Source organism: Phyllobates terribilis, unplaced genomic scaffold (assembly GCF_046119375.1).
Source record: "Phyllobates terribilis strain yellow unplaced genomic scaffold, ASM4611937v1 Scaffold_10__3_contigs__length_209671492, whole genome shotgun sequence".
Taxonomy (NCBI): Eukaryota; Metazoa; Chordata; class Amphibia; order Anura; family Dendrobatidae; genus Phyllobates; species Phyllobates terribilis.
The window spans coordinates 17,179,006-17,200,021 of NW_027362770.1; the positions used below are offsets into that span (position 1 = coordinate 17,179,006).

Here is a 21,016-nt window from a genome sequence, read left to right on the forward strand (position 1 = left end):
GCATTCTCTTGATGAGCTTCAAGAGGTAGTCACCGCAAATGGTTTTCACTTCACAGATGTGCCATGTCAGGTTTAATAAGTGGGATTTCTTGCTTTATAAATGGAGTTGGGACCATCAGTTATGTTGTGCAGAAGTCTGGTGGATACACAGCTGAATAGGCTGTTAGAATTTGTATTATGGCAAAAAAAAGCAGCTAAGTAAAGAAAAACGAGTGGCCATCATTACTTTAAGAAATGAAGGTCAGTCAGTCCAAAAAATGCTAAGGACAGGCAACAAACAGAAGAGCCTTGTTTGGGCTAAAGAACACAAGGAATGGACATTAGACCAGTGGAAATCTGTGCTTTGGTCTGATGAGCCCAAATTTGAGATCTTTGGTTCCAACCACCGTGTCTTTGTGCGACGCAGAAAAGGTGAACCGATGGACTCTACATGCATGGTTTCCACCGTGAAGCATGGAGGAGGAGGTGTGATGGTGTGGGGGTGCTTTGCTGGTGACACTGTTGGGGATTTATTCAAAACTGAAGGCATACTGAACCAGCATGGCTACCACAGCATCTTGCAGCGGCATGCTATTCCATCCGGTTTGCGTTTAGTTGGACCATCATTTATTTTTCAACAGGACAATGACCCCAAACACACCTCCAGGCTGTGTAAGAGCTATTTGACCAAGGAGGAGAGTGATGGGGTACTACGCCAGATGACCTGGCCTCCACAGTCACCAGACCTGAACCCAATCGAGATGGTTTGGGTGAGCTGGACAGCAGAGTGAAGGCAAAAGGGCCAACAAGTGCTAAGCATCTCTGGGAACTCCTTCAAGATTGTTGGAAGACCATTTCCAGTGACTATCTCTTGAAGCTCATCAAGAGAATGCCAAGAGTGTGCAAAGCAGTCATCAAAGCAAAAGGTGGCTACTTTGAAGAACCTAGAATATAAGACATATTTTCAGTTGTTTCACACTTTTATGTTAAGTATATAATTCCACATGTGTTAATTCATAGTTTTGATGCCTTCAGTGTGAATGTACAATTTTCATAGTCATGAAAATACAGAAAAATCTTTAAATGAGAAGGTGTGCCCAAACTTTTGGTCTGTACTGTATAACACAAAGAGTTGAGAGAAGTCAGCATAAGCCAGTATAGGAGCATTCGTCAATGTGAGCTTCAGCGTCTGAAAGGGCTCTTCTTGTCTCATCCGCCACTCAATCAGCAGACTCTTGGAACCTCCTGCTGTTCCACTTAGTAACTTATGTAGTGATGCTGCAGTCTTTGCGAAATCCTTGATAAATCTTCTATTGTATCCTGACATGTCCAGAAAGTCCCTTAACGCTCTCAGCATTGTAGGTGTAGACCACTTCTGTATGGCAGGTATTTTCTCCTTTGTAGGGCACACTCCTTCATTGGAGACTGTATACCTCGAGTACTCAATTTATTTTTGGAACAGTTGACACTTCCAGGGCTTTATCTTCAGTCCATGCTACTGAAGCCACCCCGGCACCTGTCCGAGTCTACTAAGATGCTCCTCAAATGTGGTGGAGTATATCATGATGTCATCCAGGTATATTAGCGTTGCCTCAAAATTCAAGTCTCCAAGACATCTCTCCATCAACCGTCCCTGGGGCATTAGTTAACCCGAATGGCATACAAATGAACTTGAATTGTCCCATAGGGAGGATAAAAGCTGTCTTCAGCCGGTCTTGCTTGGCCATGGGGACCTGCCAATAGCCACTAGCTAAATTGAGGGAGAAGTATTCCACCTTTCCCAACGCTGACAAGGATTCTTTTATTCTCAGCAAGGGGTAGGAATCTCAGACTGTGCAGGCATTCAACTGCCAATAATCCACACAGAACCTCAGAGTTCCATCCTTCCTCTGCACCAAAACTATGGGCACAGCCTAGGGGCTCTGGCTCTCTCATATCACCCCATTCTGCACCGTGTGGCCTAACAGATCCTTCACTTTTTGATATATCTGAGGTGGAATTTGACAATATCTTTCTCGGATGGGGGTTTCACTTCCAGTAGGGATGTCATGTTGGATAGCTCCCATACACACAAAGTAGTCATCATGACAAGGAAACACTTACTGATATTGCCACAACAGGTCTTCAACTTGTCCCACTTGTCTGGAGGAAAACCTGGATAAGTCTACTTCCACCTGCTCCAGTATCTTAAATTTGGACTCCTTTTCCTTCCTGTCCATGAACACCAACAAGGTCCACAGATCTCCATTCACAGGGTTTACCTTCATGGCATCTGGTCTGGTGAGATTTTCCTGCATCACATAGACTCGCACCACTTCCGTCGTGGGAGTCAGCCATAAGCTTGTCCTGCTGCAATTAATGCATTTCACCAACACACGTCCCTGCTGCACAGTCACTAGAGCACAGATGACTAGCAGTCCCAGCACTACTTCCCCCATTCACTGGGGTTCAATTTGCACCTCCACTCCTTCCAACGGCGTCCAGGCATAATGAGCACTGTCTGACCATGTGGTAAAATAAGGGTGGTAGTAGGGGGTATCACCACTTTTCCAAGGGGCTTAGAGATGACTGTCAACCTCAGGATTTGACTAGCCCTAATCAGCTGTTGAAATACCCTTCCACTGGGGAGGTGTTGTGTCATCTGCCTCCAGTTGCTCACCTGGTGACTGTTCGTTATAAATTGTTCTACTTCCTTCAGCACATTCATCTACAAAGTCACGATGGGTCCACCCCTGACGGGGTCTTTTACCAGAAGGATCCCCTTCTTTCCCATGTTTCGATGGCAGACCCGTATCTCCATCCATACCACCCCAACTACTGAGATCAGTAGCTGGTTGGCTGTCATTAGTCGTATAATAAGGTCCCCCTTGGATTGGGCAACATATGGAAAGTGCTGAAGGAAATATACTTCTGGCATTGTGGTCACCTGGGATCCGGTATCCAATAAGCAACAAATCCTCTGTCCATTTAACTCAACCCACATAGTGGGACTTTCAGAAACAATGTCGTTGGAGTCTTCAGTCTTCTGTCTGGTGAAATCTAGGCCTGCTTTGAGCTCCCTGACCACGGGGCATGTTAGTTTACCCGCCAGTTGCTGCTGTCTCCCGTAGAACAACTCTTTGACATATATCCCATTTCTCCACAAGTCCCACATTCAATTCTGTGCTTGTCTGGTGTGTGCTTAGGCCTGAATTGCTGTTCTCCAGTTGTTTCTTATTCCGGGGTACAGGATTTGGTCCCTGGGTAGCTGCAGGGGATTTTCTTATGCATTGTGGCTCTCCTCTGATTTCTCACATTTCCTTCCGTAATTCAGGGGCCCAGACTGGTTCTACATAGGGCGCCTTCGAGGACCATAACAGACACCGTCAGAGCTTCTTATTTCTACTCCAACCTTGTGGAAGCTATATTCCACCTATTTTTCACCTTCAGATTTCTTAGTAATGTGGGCCGTTACTTACCGCAGAGTGTCCACATATTGGGTTACCGTCTCTCCCTTTCTCTGGATTTGACAGAACAGGACAATGCGCAAATTAACTAAGTAGGTCAAGTCACTGTGCATGTTTGCCAGAATTTTGATCACCCTACATACAGTCTCACGGTCTTGTAGTTGTCTGAACAGGACGGTTCGTTAGGCCTCTCCATCCAAATTCAGCAGGACAATCACCTCCTGTAAGGCAGGTGTTATTGGGTGTATAGTGTCGATCATAGCTGATACTTTTGCCCAATATGAAACTGAAGCCGGGCATGACCATAGGCCGTGCATGAGGTCGGATAGTGGAAGGTGGCATTTAGGGCAAGCTGTTAGCCTGTGTGAAAGCGGGTCTTTTTTAGGTATGTTAAATGCATAGATGGCGCCATGCATGATTTTATATTGCGTTTCTCTCCATGCTTCGTTTATAATGTGTTTTCTTATTAAATTCCAGCCTGACCTGATCTTATCAGAGATTTACACATCCTCCAACTTTTGTCTCCAATATTTGAAGAAAGTATCTGGGTGAACTCCTAGTAGATTGGATCTCATTACAGAATAAAGGACAGAAATTGAAGGGGTACCCATTGGAGACAACAGAATGACATCCAATACATTTTGGGAGACCTCAAAGGTCACATCTTTTAAATTGGCCATAATAGATAGTTTGATTTGTTCATATTGGAAATAATGTTGGGGAGGTAGATTGTATCTGTCTAAACACTCGGTACATGTCATCTATCTTTGCTCACTTGAGTGGAGAAGATGGGATGCGTTGTCTACACCTGCTTGTTGCCATTTCATAAATAGTTTATTTTCATTACCCTGGGGGAATTCTCGGTTTTGCCATATGGGGAGGTGCTTTGAAATCCTGACTGCCTTCCTTTTTTTCCTGACTGCTTTCCATGCTGAAATAGTGTCGCTAAGGATTGTTGACTTTTTAACTGCCAAGGGAAGGGAGGTAAATCGACAATGGAGGAGGGCAACCAGGTCAAGGGGGTATGCATAATCTGCTTCCAACGTATAGTCAGAATATGTACGTCTCTTATGGAACCAGTCTATTATATACTGGAAAAGGAAATTAATGCCTCCGTTGTCTTTGGAAGCAATAAGTTTGTTCCTACTAATCCTGGGACGTTTTCCTTTCCAAATAAAGTGACTTAAGGCCCTATTGAGGTAGTTACGTCCGTGTGTTTCAGAAGTAAAGGTAAGGTTTGTAGTTGATACATAATCCTGGCTGTACTGATCATTTTTACCAAATGTGCTCTACCCATCAAAGATAGAGGCAAATCTTGCCATGACTTTAATTGATTGACAATTTTTTTTATAAGAGGGGGGTAGTTTAAGGTGTATATAGATGAAGGCAAACGGTCTATTTTAGTTCCCAGGTAGGCGATATGTGAGGGTGCTAGGGATATACCATTGAAAGATCCATCTGGGCAGAAATTTGTTCCCTTCTGGTTAATGGGAGTATTTCACATTTTTTAACATTGATTTTAAACCCTGAGTAGGAGCCAACATTTTTAAGTAAGTCTAATACTATAGATAGATGTTGGGTGGGGTCAGACATAAATAAAATGACATTGTCAGCAAAAAAAAAGCCGCCTGAATTGATTTCCTAGTAAACTGAATGCCTGTGAAAGTGCTTGGATCAGAGAAGATGCGGACTAAGGGCTTCAGAGCTAAGTTGAAGAGGAGGGGGGACAGCGGACAACCTTGTCTCGTTCCTTTCTTAAGGGGGAATGGAGTGGACAGGAAACCAGGGGTGTAAACCAGAGCCCCTGGAGATGAATATAGATAACTAATGTAGTTAAAGATGGGGCCTGCTAGTGACATTTTTGTTAAGCCCATATATAGCCACTCCCAATTTATATTATCAAAAGCTTTTTCCGCATCCAAGGAAACAATCGCTGGGGAGCCCTTTAAATCTGGTAAGGAGTGAATTTTATCTAGTACCAGTAGTACTTTTCTGATATTTAGTGTGGCTGAGAGAACTTTTACAGAGCCCGCCTGGGCAGGAGAAATGAGATGGGGTAAGATGGAGGCCAGTCTGTCGGCCATTGTTTTAGATATGATCTTAATATCAGTATTAATGAGAGCGATTGGTCTGTGTGAGCTGGGGGATAATGGGTCTTTATCTGGTTTTAGTAGTAATTTAATATACGCTGTGTTTGCAAAAGGAAAAATGGGGTCGCCTTGAGAGAGTTTATTAAAAATTGATTCCAATAATGGGGAAATTTCCTCTCTCAGAGATTTAAAAAATTCATTTGTGTAACCGTCTGGGCCGGGTGCTTTGTTCAGTTTTAGGTTCTTAATTGTATTCGTGACCTCTTCCAAAGAGATTGGTTTGTTTAAAATAGCTTTTTGTTCCTCTGAGAAGATGGGTAGCTTAACTTTATCTAAAAGTGTAATTGAGGAGGAAGGGGTTTGATTTGAATTTTTGTAGAGGTCTTTATAAAAAGAACCTAATATCTCGTTTATTGTTTTAGGGTTGGTGTGGATTTCCCCGTTGGTACTTTTTAATTGAAAAATTCCCTGTGGTTTTCTCATTCCCTTAGCTAAATTAGCCAACATCCGCCCGATTTATTTCCGAATCTATAAAAATAAGCTTCAGATTTGGATAAGTGAAATTTTTCCCTCAAGTCTGAGTATTGATTGAATTCCCCTTGTTTTAGCGACCAGTGGTTTTTTATTTATGATGGATGAGTCAAGCAAGAATTTGCTGTAGGCTTGTTTTAAGTCAGTAGAGAGTTCCCGATATCTCTTTAGAACTTTTTTTTGTGGGAAAATGTATACGCCAAAATTTTCCCCCTGAGCACTGCCTTGGCCAACTCCCACAGTAATATTGGGTTGTTTTGGTGTTCCGCGTTGTCTGAAATAAATTCTTGCCACCATAATTTGAGAGAAGGTAAAAGAGTCATCTTTACAGAAGTAATTGGGAAATCTCCATAGAAAAGACTGTGATAGTGCCAGAATTACTGGAGCATGGTCCAAAATGGCGATATTATTTATGTGTACAGAGATCAATTTGGCCAACAGGGAAGGGGAAACAAACATATAATCGATTCGGGACCATGAATCATTGGCGTGAGAGAAATATGTAAATTCTCTATTGCTAGGATTAAGGAACCTCCGCGAGTCGACTAAGTGACATGTGGACATGAGAGGTGATAGCATCTTGTCATGTGTAGTTGTTGACTGTATGATGCCTGTAGTATTTTTCCTGTCTTCATGTACCGACACTACTGAATTAAAGTCACCACCTACTATTTTATTGGAGTTGGGGTCTAGCAAAAGTTTAATTTCCAACTGTTTGAAAAGGGATTTATTTCCTACATTAGGTGCATATACATTATAAATGGATAAAACTCCGCAGGGCATAGATATTGTTAAGTGAACCAATCTACCCTCACTATCTATTTGTTGGCTGATAATCTGGTGTGAGAAGTGTTTGTTGATAAGAATTAGGACCCCAGCCTTTCTATTCACTGAAGATGAACCATAAACAGCGCCCACCCATAACTTCTTCATCCGATGGAAATCTGTCTCTGGAAGATGTGTTTCCTGAAGGAGGGCTATGTCGGGTTTTAGGCGTTTTAGATGTCTGAGGATTTTCATATGCTTTTGGGGAGATCTCAAACCCTTAACATTCCATGACACAATATACATAAATAAAAGTAATATGGTTAAATCAAATTGGTGGAGTATTTGTAAAATAAAGATGGCAGTGATGGCATTCAACTGGAATAAAGAAACGGAAATCATTCTCAACATTATATACCAAAATTGAACAACAAACATTCAAAACAGTAGAACATATTAGTCCTAGCATGAGCTGAGGCATTTCGTCCCAGCTCGCTAGGAAAAACCTTTCCCCTGGGCTTCACTTCTGCCCGACCATGTGAATAAGATTTTCAAATAAAATCTCCCCTGTTTTATTTTCATTTTTTTTGCTTTTTCCCATCATTTGCTCCCAGTTCTATCCCTCCTCCCCCAATTAGTAAAACTTGTCATTTACTGTATTAGGAGTCCAAAGAGAGAGAGGGAAGGGCGGGGGCAATAATTTCCAATTGGTCACTCAGATCGAGGCGTCCCATGTGTAGAGAGGATAATTTCCTGAATAATTAACTTTTTTTTGTCACGTTTTTGTTAGGTCTCCGTTCTCCTTTACCTGTTCGGTTTCTGAATTTCTCTGAGGTTCTTGGACATGAAGCCTCGTTGTCATCTTGAGAGGTCCGATCTGGGCTGACCCCTGGGCACAGCAGGTTATTGACAAAAATTTCTTCTTTGTCCAAAGATATGAATTCATAAAAAGAGTCATTTGATTCTTTCAATTGTAGAGTAGCTGGGTAGCAGAGTAGAAAGCGGACCTTTTCTTTATGGAGTCTAGTGCAGATGGAGCTAAATGCTTTGTGTTTTCCAGGAATCCAGGAATTTCATGATGACCAGTCTACGTCTGGATGTGTCCCGGTTCATGGATGTTGAGGGTGGGGGGCCAATCCTGTGTACTCTTTCCACTTTTCTGCCCTCAGGTAATTTTAAAGCCTTTGGGATATCGTTTTTACATAGTGGTTTCAAGTACACTTTGGGGATATGATTCCAGTAGTTCCGCCGGGAGCGATTCTCCAGGTCATCAATACGGTCTCTCAGGATCATGTTTTCATGAGCAATAGCTGTCATTTTTGCTTGGTCCTCCTTTGAGTCATCCTCAATGGTCGATACCCACGAGTATAAATCAGTCAGCTGTTCGGCTTGTTCATCTTGCCTAATTTAGAAGTGACCTCAGCTGCCAGTTCCGATGGGTCCATTTGTGTTTCCCCATTTCTTACTGAAGAGGTGAGGGGTGGTCTAAGGGAGTGGCATGCCTCCTCATCACCATCTATTTGAGAGAGTCGTTTCTCTTGATCAAGAATTGAGGCCATCTTGGTATGATTAGAAATGTCAATATGGCGAGAAGCGGTGGGCTGCTTTTGCCCACTACGAAGGAGATAGCGGTCCATAAACACAAAAGTTGGTATTTAAAGATAGCCTTCAGCTATGGGATAACAACAAAAACCTTTAGGGTTCTGAATGTGGGGATCAGATGGTTAAATGGGAAACCATAAGGGAGAACATAAGTTAATTAGAATTCACATGGTCGGCGCCTGAACCGGAAGACTTACAGATTCATAATTTGAAGATTGTTCTTATTTCATGGTCATCAGAGCAAACTGCCTATTGTCCATTTATAGATTACATAGAGTTTATTCCACACCATGGCTGGGTATTAGAAGGTAGCAGTAATAAATCTTGGATGTGACTCGCCCCCTGGGCCGTGGGGCACGCGGATCCGGGCGATAGGGGAACGATGGGGGGAGTAGTAGTGGCGGCCCGGTCCCGCGGCTCAGGGTGGTCAGGCCAATGGTAGTCTGCTACTGTACTTTAGATAATGTCCGACTACGCCACCCGTGGATTGCGGTTATTAGGAACCGCCGCTGCAAGGCAGTCCGCTGGGGCCGATGATGAATGCAGCTGGGATGGTGTGACTCCCCACGGGAAGAGTGCGGCCCCAGGGCAGTGTAGTGGATGGTGGGAGTGATGGTGGTGAGAGTCCCAGTACCGGTAGTGCTGGAGGCGCGAAGGAGCACACAGACAACAAGTTACAGTCCAGGGTCTTTACTCACAGTTCTTTACTGGTCCTAGTCACCTTGGTACCGGCGGTGACTGCCCAAGCCGTGCTGCGTCCACCAGGTGTGGGGCTCGGTCAACTCCCAGGCAGTTCAGGAGCATGGCACAGGACCCCCTTTAATCCTTTCTCTGGCCTGCCTCACCAGTGACCCACTTATGTCCAGCTGCCGCGGACTTGTGCGGTTAAACGTGGGCCCCGTCCTCCACTGTCCTACATGGTGCCTTCCTAGCAGGTTTGATGAGGTGTCGCACCAATAGATGATCACGACGACCGGTCTTTGGCTGGGGGTACTTTCTCCTCCACCAACTTGGGATCCGGTACCCTTAATCTGCCTGACCCTTCACCCTGGATTCTCGTGGGTTCTTAGGGTCCCTTCCACCTTCTTGTTCCTGAGCCCTTCTGTTTCTCTCTCTCTTCTCCTTCTTTCCTGTTCTGTCTTCTCCTCCTTCCCTTGGCCTCTTCTCCAGGCCCACTTCTCCTTCTCCTCTCAGGCTCCGGCCTCTTCTCTAGGCCTGCCTCTGGAGCAGCACTCAGCCTGAGCTGCTGCTCCCTGTCAGCTCTCCTCTCCTCACAGACTGAACTGAACTAAGATGGTGCCCACCTTTTATACCTCCCTCTAGCCATGAGCCCAGGTGACCAGCAACCAATGAGCTCCTATCTACGCTCAGGAACCAACCCCTATCTGCCCCTACAGCACTGGGTGTTCCACCCCCCTCCCCACTCCAGGCAGGGACATAGTCGGTCGTGCCTGCACTTCTGTCTAGTGGGAGCACCGTTGAGCTGTCCCTCGGAAATGGGGTGTGTGTGCTGTATGCAGCTAACTGAGCCCTGGTCCATACTCCATCCTTACCTGGGAGTGGAATATCACACCTCTGGTCTGAGGTGCAATACCCCTGTAGCGGCCGAACCCTCGGGGCGCTACATTCCCCCCTGGTAAAGCACAGCACGTCCTCGGGCTGGAAAAGAGCAAAAACAGTTGATTACAGGACATGCAATAACTTTTTAAAACTTTTCACATCAGAAAACAGGCAACATGGTTCAATTCCCTTTATGGGAAACGCTTTTCTTTTCTTGTCACACTATTATAAAACACATACTAATACTTCTGGAACTCTTTTGTCACTTATCATATAAAACGGTTTCAGGGTTATGCAAAACATTTTCTAGCAGCATATTAAACTTCTTCATATAAAACAATTTTTAAGCAAAACACATTCTTAGATTCTTGGATCACGGTCGCGGTGCAACTTGCGACCAGGTGTTCTTTCTTCTTAAAGGTGCAAAAACTTCAGCAAACTTGTAAACATGAGGGACTCTCTGTCCCGAGGTAGACGCTGCAGTCTTTTTATAAAACCAGTAGGAGACGCTTTAGGAAGCGCAACTATTTACAAGGAGTGGCCGCTCTCAGTCCTCGGCCAGTTTTGGGGAAGGGGAATGGCTGCTCACAGTCCTCAGCCTGTTGGGGGATGTAGGGGTTAACTTGCACACAGTTCCATGACAGTAAACAGTTCTCTGTACCCTGACGGATAACTATGTACACAGGTACGTGGCTATTTACTAGTAGCGGTGTCCTTCATATGCTCCTTCCTCCTCTTGGTGATCTCCAGACCCGTCCGGGTCCTCTTGGCTCTCCTCATAGCCATAGTGCTGCAGTTCCTCCTCTGTAAGCCGATGGACATGGAGGGCGTACGGTCCTTTTGCGCCCTCGTGTTGGGTGAAGGTGACCACGTCACCAGGGTATAGGTCAGTCCCAATGGGTGGTGGCTTCAGGACCGGGGGCGCACGTGGTTGGGAGGCGCATGGGGAGTTCAGGCCTTGCGACCGGGCCGGTGACGCTTCTCTCTTTACGGCGCCCAGGGTCAAGGGGCGTGGCGCCGGGCGGGGCGTGGCCACGGCGCTCGCCGCTTGAGGCCTAGCTGGGAGCGGTGACGGCGCGGCAACAGGTGCGGTGAGTGGGGCTTCAGGTTCTGCGGCGGGAGGCTGGGGCAGGCTTGCGGCTGCTGGGCCTGGGGTGGTAACATCCCCTGTACTTGCCTCGGTCCTCATGGCTCCCTCCGCGACGCTGTCTTCGGCCTTCACTCCTCCTGCACCGTCCTCAGAGGCAGGCGCCCTGTCGGGTGCTGGCAGTGTCTCTTGCGGCTGGGTCATGGCCCGCTGGGCCACCTCCTCCTTCCACCCGGCGATGACGTCCCGCTGCGCCCGGACCATTCTCCGCTCCAGCTCCTCCACCGCAGTCCGCATGAACTCTGGGTCTTCTTTGGGGAGTTGCGCTAGCAGCTCCGTGAAGCTGCATGGGGATTCGGCCTGCAGCAGGCCATGCACCAGGGCGCTGGAGCTGGTTCCTGTCTCTATCTTCGGGTGCGGCCTGGCCAGACTGATCCAGACCGCGCCCTGCCCCACAGTTTTCTTCTCTTCCCACCCCCATTGCTGGTGGTCCCGGGGCAACTTGGTGACAATCACTTTCAGGGGCAGCCCCCCCACCTTGATGGACATCTCCACAGCCGTGCTCATGGCTGTTGGGGGCGGGCTCCTTCTTTGGCGCCATTCTGGGACCCGGCCCACGATGGGAGGCGGCCTCCTGTGGTCTTTTGGCGCGCACATTATGGCGCTCGTTCTTCTAGGGCGGGCGCCATTTTCAGCACAGTCAATTTTCAATAAAACAGTCTCTTTCTCTTCAGGCGCGCAGTACCCGTTTTTAGCGGGCACGTAATCCTGCCGACTACGCCAAAAGCTGACTCGCCCCCTGCGCCGTGGGGCACGCGGATCCGGGCGATAGGGGAACGATGGGGGGAGTAGTAGTGGCGGCCCGGTCCCGCGGCTCAGGGTGGTCAGGCCAATGGTAGTCTGCTACTGTACTTTAGATAATGTCCGACTACGCCACCCGTGGATTGCGGTTATTAGGAACCGCCGCTGCAAGGCAGTCCGCTGGGGCCGATGATGAATGCAGCTGGGATGGTGTGACTCCCCACGGGAAGAGTGCGGCCCCAGGGCAGTGTAGTGGATGGTGGGAGTGATGGTGGTGAGAGTCCCAGTACCGGTAGTGCTGGAGGCGCGAAGGAGCACACAGACAACAAGTTACAGTCCAGGGTCTTTACTCACAGTTCTTTACTGGTCCTAGTCACCTTGGTACCGGCGGTGACTGCCCAAGCCGTGCTGCGTCCACCAGGTGTGGGGCTCGGTCAACTCCCAGGCAGTTCAGGAGCATGGCACAGGACCCCCTTTAATCCTTTCTCTGGCCTGCCTCACCAGTGACCCACTTATGTCCAGCTGCCGCGGACTTGTGCGGTTAAACGTGGGCCCCGTCCTCCGCTGTCCTACATGGTGCCTTCCTAGCAGGTTTGATGAGGTATCGCACCAATAGATGATCACGACGACCGGTCTTTGGCTGAGGGTAGTTTCTCCTCCACCAACTTGGGATCCGGTACCCTTAATCTGCCTGACCCTTCACCCTGGATTCTCGTGGGTTCTTAGGGTCCCTTCCACCTTCTTGTTCCTGAGCCCTTCTGTTTCTCTCTCTCTTCTCCTTCTTTCCTGTTCTGTCTTCTCCTCCTTCCCTTGGCTTCTTCTCCAGGCCCACTTCTCCTTCTCCTCTCAGGCTCCGGCCTCTTCTCAAGTCCTGCCTCTGGAGCAGCACTCAGCCTGAGCTGCTGCTCCCTGTCAGCTCTCCTCTCCTCACAGACTGAACTGAACTAAGATGGTGCCCACCTTTTATACCTCCCTCTAGCCATGAGCCCAGGTGACCAGCAACCAATGAGCTCCTATCTACGCTCAGGAACCAACCCCTATCTGCCCCTACAGCACTGGGTGTTCCATCCCCCTCCCCACTCCAGGCAGGGACATAGTCGGTCGTGCCTGCACTTCTGTCTAGTGGGAGCACCGTTGAGCTGTCCCTCGGAAATGGGGTGTGTGTGCTGTATGCAGCTAACTGAGCCCTGGTCCATACTCCATCCTTACCTGGGAGTGGAATATCACACCTCTGGTCTGAGGTGCAATACCCCTGTAGCGGCCGAACCCTCGGGGCGCTACAGATGCAGTACCGGGTTCAGACTGGAATGTAGTTATTTTGCATATATCCACAAGGTGCCGCCAGAGACTCTGCGTTGGTGATATTAGAGAGCTTCAGTATATTAGGAAATGAAGAAAAGGAGCCCACTGCAGGATTTTCATGTGCACAGGCTTTTTTTCCACCTATAGAGCAGTATCTATGTGTCTATAGAGGTTTTATAGTGGAAGGGTGATGCCACATATAGGACCCGGTTCTATTGGATTGTCCAGTATGGATTTATTTTGTCCTCTGTCAGAGTCTGCGTTGCTAATAACCAGCTTCTCCTCGGGTCTCACTCTCCCCAAGATGGCGGGCGCTTCTGTGGCGGGAAACCCCCTCAGGCGGCAGATGCGGCTCAGGGTCTTCCTCCTTCCTCCACTCCAGATCTTACCGAACAGCGACTCAGCAGTGCTTCTCTCCAGTCACCGTCTCTTGTCCTTTGCGGCAGGAGGGGGCCGAGCCCCAAGCAATACTCAGAGCCTCCGCGTGACCCTCCGCGTAACCACCCCAGTCAGGACCGCCGACACTGCCCAGCAGTAAAGGCCGCGGCTTCAGGGATCCAGGTAGGCCAGACCTCAGAAATCGATACCGCTACACTTGGAGGCTCTCCGAGGGATGCCTTCCGATCCTGGGTTGTCACCTGAGATGTTAGAATGGTGGATGGACCCGAGAAACTTGTTTTAATTGCTGAAATTGAGAGTTACACTCAGGGAGCTCCCAGCTTGATGTCCTCCTTCAGCAGCTAGACATGCCCCCTAGTTGATTTTTTTTATAACAAGTCAGTGCATTACTGTTTGCTGCCCAAATAAAAATGATAAAAACGATTAAACAAAGCTACTTTATCTCAGGCTCAGAATTATCAAGCTAAAACAAAAAATAACAGTACTTGTAATTTCAGTTGGAAAGATATTGCCACTGGCATGGGCTTCTCAAGAGGACTCTACCACAAATTTAGCCAGTCTCTGTCACCCCAATAGTCGAAAACCATCAAAAATGATCATTGTATTTTTTATATATATTTTTTTGCTTCTTGAACCCATAATGATATTATTTAATTAATTACAAAATGAGTTGGTTCTGTTAAAATTAAAACCTACAAAATAAGATAATCCATAGTTATATAGGATATATCAGAATCTCCAGTCCCTAAGTACAATGTTGTATCTTGTTTACAGCAAAAACAATCTTTGTGTTCAAAGGAGTTAAGTGTTATAGAGAGGCTGCATTTAACCAGGGATTTTTTTTCTGCATTTTATAAAGTTTACATTTTATTTTCCTCTATTAAATTATAATTTTGATTGACCAGTCAAATTAACAACTGCATGTACAAATACAAGCTGTTATCATTGGGAATTCATAATGGACATGGTTATGGGAAAGTCAGCCATCTTATAGGTAAAACCATTATATGTGTAATTTACTGGTTGCAAATTTATCATTATGTATGATCACTGCTTACCATTGTCTTGAACAACTGATTAATTTTGCTTTTCTTTGCAATCCTCTTGTCTGACTCCAGCGCACCCGGATTTGGTTGACTCATCCTGTGGGATTGATTTTTGTCTTCATGTGTTGTGTTACTGGCAACTGATAAGGTTAATGCTGAAAACAGAATAAAAAAATGAACAGAACACAACATGAATGCCAGCATAAATACTTGGGATCCTTTTTTTCCGGGAAAATGAAAATTATGTTCTTGCTATGTTAGATTGAATTACAGTTTTACATATTATAATACAAGTACTTGTTACAACAACAAAAAATGGGATAGAAGATTTTTAATAGAAATGTAATAGGATACTGCCTTGGTTTTATATCAAAGTGATTTTTTAATTAAGAATTAATATGTAAAAATATTCTGTCTCATTAAATAATGTTTTTATAAAAAATATATTTGGGATCTAGGAGTAATGATGTCAAGAACATAAATTATTATGTGCTTCCAAAATAACTATAAATAAATACTGCAAAGACTGAATGGTTAATTATTTTTAGTGTAAAATGGCATAGCATACGGTGAGGCAGCATACGGACAACTCTTCTGGACACTTAAAGTGGGTCTCCTTCGCAGCAAGAACAGCTTTTTCCATAGACTCTACACAAAAGACTCTATAATAGACTACATTTGCTTCAGCAACATGGCTTGATGGCTTCAGCTCTTTTTGTCTATTTATGCACATCTGCAGTTCTCTGGACTAAATCAGAGCCTGTTTCTTCAGGGCACAATCAGAAATCCCTGCACTAATAGTTGCTGATCTGTAAAGGACTGCTGAGGGCCCTCCCCAAAAGACAAATCTGATGTCAAATCTATAGCTGGAGAGTGTGCTCCCTGTATTTTTTAAAGGTGCTAAGAACTATGAGCCAGACACAGATATCCCCAAGAATCTGCCTCAAGAGCTTATTTTAAATGAAAAGGGGTGTTACCAATGCGAGACATGTAGTTATTGATATATTGCTCTCATCACACACAGATCTGCAGTGAAATCAAAACTAACACAGTGCAGTAGAGCATAATATACAATGCAACACTCTGCTCACTCAATTTAATATGAAATGAATTCTTTTGTTTACAAACATCACATTATTTTTGCCTGAAAGTTCTTGGTCTTTATCTGATGGCAAAGCTTGCGGAAAGTAGCACTAGTTTGGAACTGCACAGTGTATTGCAATGATGCTACTGCATCTCTATGCTATACAAGCGATCAGCCAGCAAAAAATGAAAGTCCCATAGTGGGACAAAGTAAAAAAGTAAATGAAAGTGAAAAAAAGTGAAAAAAATTGTAAAAATATAAAAAACCTTCTGTGAAGTACCTGGGGGTTCAAGGTGCTCACCACAGATCTATATACATTCCTTGAGGGGTGTAGTTTCCAAAATGGTGTCACTTGTGGGGGATTTCCACTGATTAGGCACATCAAGGGCTCTCCAAATGCGACATGGCGTCCGCTAATTATTCTAGCAAATTTTACATTCAAAAAGTCCTTCCCTTCCGAGCTCTGCTGTGTGCCCAAACAGTGGTTTTTAGTGATGAGCGAACTTGTCCCCGCCCTGCATGTTTGGCGCTCTTTAGAGAGCCAATGAACATGCAGGGATTGCTTGCCATGCACTGTAATGCCGTAGCCATGTTAGTTGTGGGCATTACAGTGAATGGCTGGCCGTATAGCGTCATCGGATCTATATAAGACCTGGTGCCGCTATTGTCATCACAGTCTAACCTGTAAACAGGCAGAGTAGGGAGAGCTGCTGCTGAGTCAGGGAGAGATTTGCTTGTTTAGTGTTAGTATAGGTATTCTACAACATATATATATATATCCATCTGAACTAACAGTCCTTCTGTGGACTAATCCAGCTGCAAATATTCAGTGGTGATCGCAGGAGTTAGGCAAGCAGGCAGGGTTTGTGGCAGACTGCAATGCATGATACAGCACAAGAGGGTCCATTGAGCGTTCTGTCTGTTGCTGCTGTTGTTACAGATATTTGTAGACATAGCCTCATATCTCAGGGGCCAGGGCTAATTTTTTTTTCTATGTTAATCCTGATTATTTGCTTAAAAAACAATCCAGAGTACACCATTTTTCTGCTCCATTTGCTTGTTAGCACTGCAGAATACAGCCAGATCATTTCCATATTACAGCAATAAAAATCCTGAAATTTGAACTGAACATGGAAAATATTGGCCTCCATTTCCATTTTGCTGCAGTGTGTCAGTGAAGCTATTCACACGAGGTCACTGTGAAGAATAGTTTTAGTAAACTACAGGCCTGCAATTTAAAACTATGGTTCTCAGTCAGACGTATGATATATAACAGCATTCCAAAGTCAGCCATTTCGGGCTTACATTTACATTTTGTTGCAGTCAGTGAAGCTATTTACACGAGGTCGCTGTAAACCATTTTACAGCTCCATTTGCTAGTTCGCAGAATACAGCCAGATTTTTTTAGTTTTATTCATATTACTGTATTGTGGAAGCAAAGGAATTTTTTTCAATTATCAAATATGAGTGCCGTAATAATACAAAAAATATTTCACTACATTTAAAGTCAGACAGCTATGTTTGCTGAACCAATTAACACTTGGTCGCTGGCAAATACCATACTATTAGGCGACTGCCTGAAACCGTGGTCACCAGACTTGATCCCATATGACTGCTCTAATAATCCAGCAATTTTTGTGAGCGTGTCAAATATTACACTCAATTTAAAGTAATGAAGTTATGGGTTCAAATCTATTCACAGTTGGCCGCTGACAAATAGCATATCTGTGAACAATGTTGTCAGAGTATTACGCCACTTTTACGGACTGACAAAAAATAACAAACAAAAAAAAAGCTAAAATGGAAAAAAAGTTAAGAAACTTTCTTTCCAGGGTAATGACTTGTTTAAAAGGCCAAAGAAATAAAAAAAAAAATTATGGACTGTGGAAGACATTTATGCGACCAGAACACTCATTTGTAGCTGGCGATGATAACACCTAGCAGCACCTGTCCTTATTGTAAATGCACCTAACAGCGTTATCGATAGGAAATAGAATAGATATTAAATTTTTTTGGGCAGCACCAGCAGCACGAAGTATGAGGCAATAATACCTAGCTGGATCAGTCTAATACGCAATCCATACTGCGATACCTCACCCGTAAAATAATTTCAGATAAGACAGTTAATATTCTAGAATATAGAATCTATTTGAATTGTCCTTCACATTATTAAGGAGTGTGTCAACTATACTGTTATTGCTTATGCAGCAATATCAAGGGCTGCCAAAAATTAGGACAAACTCCAATACACATTTGAAGAGACGTAAAAAAAAACAACACAGTAGGATGTTTCTTTAGTATAAAAACCAGACTCGCCAATGCAACCTCATTGTAATCACATTGTTCAGCTCCTGGACCTCCTCCTCCTCCTCCTCTTGTTCGGCCTCCATCTCCGAAATGACCACATCAGTCACAAGCTTGAAGCACTACAGCACTGCCTTGGCCAAGCGGCAACAGGCTGTGCTGAAGATAATATGCTTAATGCTTAGGTGACAAACCACCCACCGCTGCCGAGTTGTTGAAAGCTGTAACACAGCAGCCTGATCTTTGGCTCTCACCGCTGAACATACAGCCAGGCATGGTCATGTTTGACAATGGCCGGAACCTGGTGGCAGAGAAATGACAGCTGGAGTAGATACGGTTTCCCTCTATGCCAGTACTTTCACCAAGCTAAAGAATATGGCTGTGGTGAAATACAACTCTGACCGAGAAGCAGTGTCAGACTGAAGAACATTGGGCCCACCAGAGGATTTGATTCTGAGGGCCCACCTTTCTGACCCGCTCAAGAGCCCCATAGCAGCTGCAAGGTTTGTGGTATCGTGAACTCTCCTGATGGAGAAGCCAGGGCCCGTCTCTGGTTCTCTGGTGGGCCCGTCCAACCCTGCCGAGAATCAGCCCTGGCTAAGAAAAGTCTGTGGGAAGGTTCCTGGACACTCTATGGCTGCTTTTTTTTTTACTGTGGACTGGCTCCATCAATCTATAAGATCACAATCTATAAGATCCCTTCACTGGCTCCCCATTGGCCAGAGACTTCAGTTCAAAACCGTAACCATGACATGCAAAGCCATCCATAACATGTCTCCTCCATATATCTTTGACCTAGTCTCCCGGTACATACCTACATGCAAACTCTGATCTTTCTCTACTCCCGTCTCTCTTTTTCTCACAATCGCATACAAGATTTTTCCTGTGCATCCCTTCTACTCTATAACTCTGTACCCCAACATATCAGACTATCGCCTACTGTTGAAACCTTTATAAGGAAGCTGAAAGCCCACCTCTTCCGACAAGCCTACAACCTGCAGTAACCCTCGCTCCACCATACCGCTGCACAACCAGCTGTGCCCTCACCTACTGTATCCTCACCCATCCCTCACCCATCCCTTATAGACTGTTTGTGCGCCCTCACGAGCAGGGTCCTCTCTGCTCTTGTACCAGTCAGAGACCTCTTTTCACATGTAAAGCTCAATGGAATAAATGGCGCTATAATAAAAATACTACTTGTACTCTGGGTCAATTGATGGCACTTTCCAGACGACTGCCCTGAAACTGATGTGTTTGTGTTGTGTATGCGTTTGGTTTTGGCACCCATTGAATCCAATGGCGTTCGGCAATGTTCGGCACATATTTGACAATTACATTGGCGAATATTGCAAAAACAGTGATTGTAATCTGAAACGAATATTGAAATATTCACTGTCTCTAATCAGAAACGCCCTTAAAAAATTATGTGGATGTCGCATCATGGTCACCCTGGTGATATGGTGGTGGAGGATGAGGAGAAGGAGGAGGGTGACATAAAATAGAACAATTCCTGAAGTGTATACCTATGTCTGGGTGTAAAGGGGTGCATAGGAATAGACCACCCAAAAAATAACCACTGGATTTGAGTTTATGTTTGATGCTATCATCTGGTGGTGTTGAGAAGTCTGGCCCAATCCAGCCCTTCTTCATTTTTATAAGAGTAAGCCTGTCAGCATTTTCAGTTGACAGGCGGATGGATGCGCCTATCAGTTTTATCAGTTATATTGCCCCCGGCGGGACTAAAAACTATCTCTGACAAAACTCTAGCGGCCCGGACCTCCAAGGCATAGAGAGACAGATCATGCCATGTGTCCAGCTTGGATACCCAAAAGTTGTAAGGCACAAAGACAGAGAGGAATCATGGAGGATGCTGGTATGGTCTACAAGGTAGTCCTTCAGCATATTCCCAAACTTTTCCCTCCTTGTCAGAGTACCCCGTGTATCAGGGCCTGGGAACTGGGAGGGTCTGAGAAAACTGTTCCAGACCTTTGACAGCGTTCACTTGCTTCTGCCTCATCTGGTTTGTGTCTCCCTTGCTTGTACTCCTTGGTTGTCCAATGAACTGTTTGACTGTGACCTCTACCGCCAGCGTTTGCTATAATCACTCACTCGCTCATGTCACGGCAACTCTCTTCTAATCGGTTTCCCTCTAAACAAACTGTCTCCTCTCCAATCCCTTCTGAATGCAGCAGTCAGGCGAGAGTCAAAAATGGTCTTGTAGAGAGTTTCGGAGAAGGGGGAGAAATCTTGTATGCGATTGTGGGAAGAGGAGAAAAGAGGGGAGTAGAGAAGGAGATCTTGTGAGGATCGGAGGTTGCATGCAGGTAAGTAGAGACTAGGTCACAGATGTATGGAGGAGACAGGTTGTGGATGGTTTTGCATGCCAAGGTTAGGGTTTTGAACTGGAGTTTCTGGACAATGAGGAGCCAGTGAAGGGATTGACAGAGAGGAGAGGCCAGGGAATAGCGAGGGGACAGGTGGATTAGCAGGACAACAAAGTTTAGGATAGTTTGGAGGTATGCGAGAGTGTTAGAAGGGAGACCACAGAGCAGGAGGTTGCAGTCGTCGAGAAGGGAGATGATGAGGGCGTGCACTAGTATTTCTGTAGATTCGTAATTGAGGAATGTGCGGATCCGGTAGATTTTTTTTACTTGGAGTCGGCATCTTCCCTTCACTGATCTTCCTTCTTCCCACCATTCCGAGTTCCCTGAGACAACTGATCCCACACTTGGACACTCCGAAGAGCTGTTTTGCTCATCTTTCCATTTATAGATTCTGGCCTCTCGCTCTGTCGGCTCGGAAGTAGAAAGAACTTAGATATGTGGTTTGAATGACAAATTAGAGTCCAGGGTTACCCCAAGAGCTGTTTACGTTTCCATCGATAGATTCAGACCTCTTGGCCGGTCAGCTTCGTGCAGGGCAATATCAGATCGCATGATGACGGTGACGGTGTTAAAGTGCAATTACTGTCACAAGAGGTGCATAATGATGAGACACAATGGACAGAAAGTCAGGAGGAG

General features: G+C 45.5%; 1 protein-coding gene across 5 annotated transcripts in view; it reads right to left on the bottom strand.

The window, feature by feature from the left end:
• Window positions 1-21,016, bottom strand: part of DOCK2 (dedicator of cytokinesis 2) — a 1,661,574-nt gene that overhangs the window by 19,455 nt on the left and 1,621,103 nt on the right. For all 5 annotated transcript variants that reach the window (XM_073649510.1, XM_073649507.1, XM_073649509.1 and 2 more), the window contains one exon: window positions 14,621-14,763. In XM_073649510.1, coding sequence (XP_073505611.1) covers window positions 14,621-14,763 — 143 coding nt within the window. The remainder of the gene's footprint in view (window positions 1-14,620; window positions 14,764-21,016) is intronic.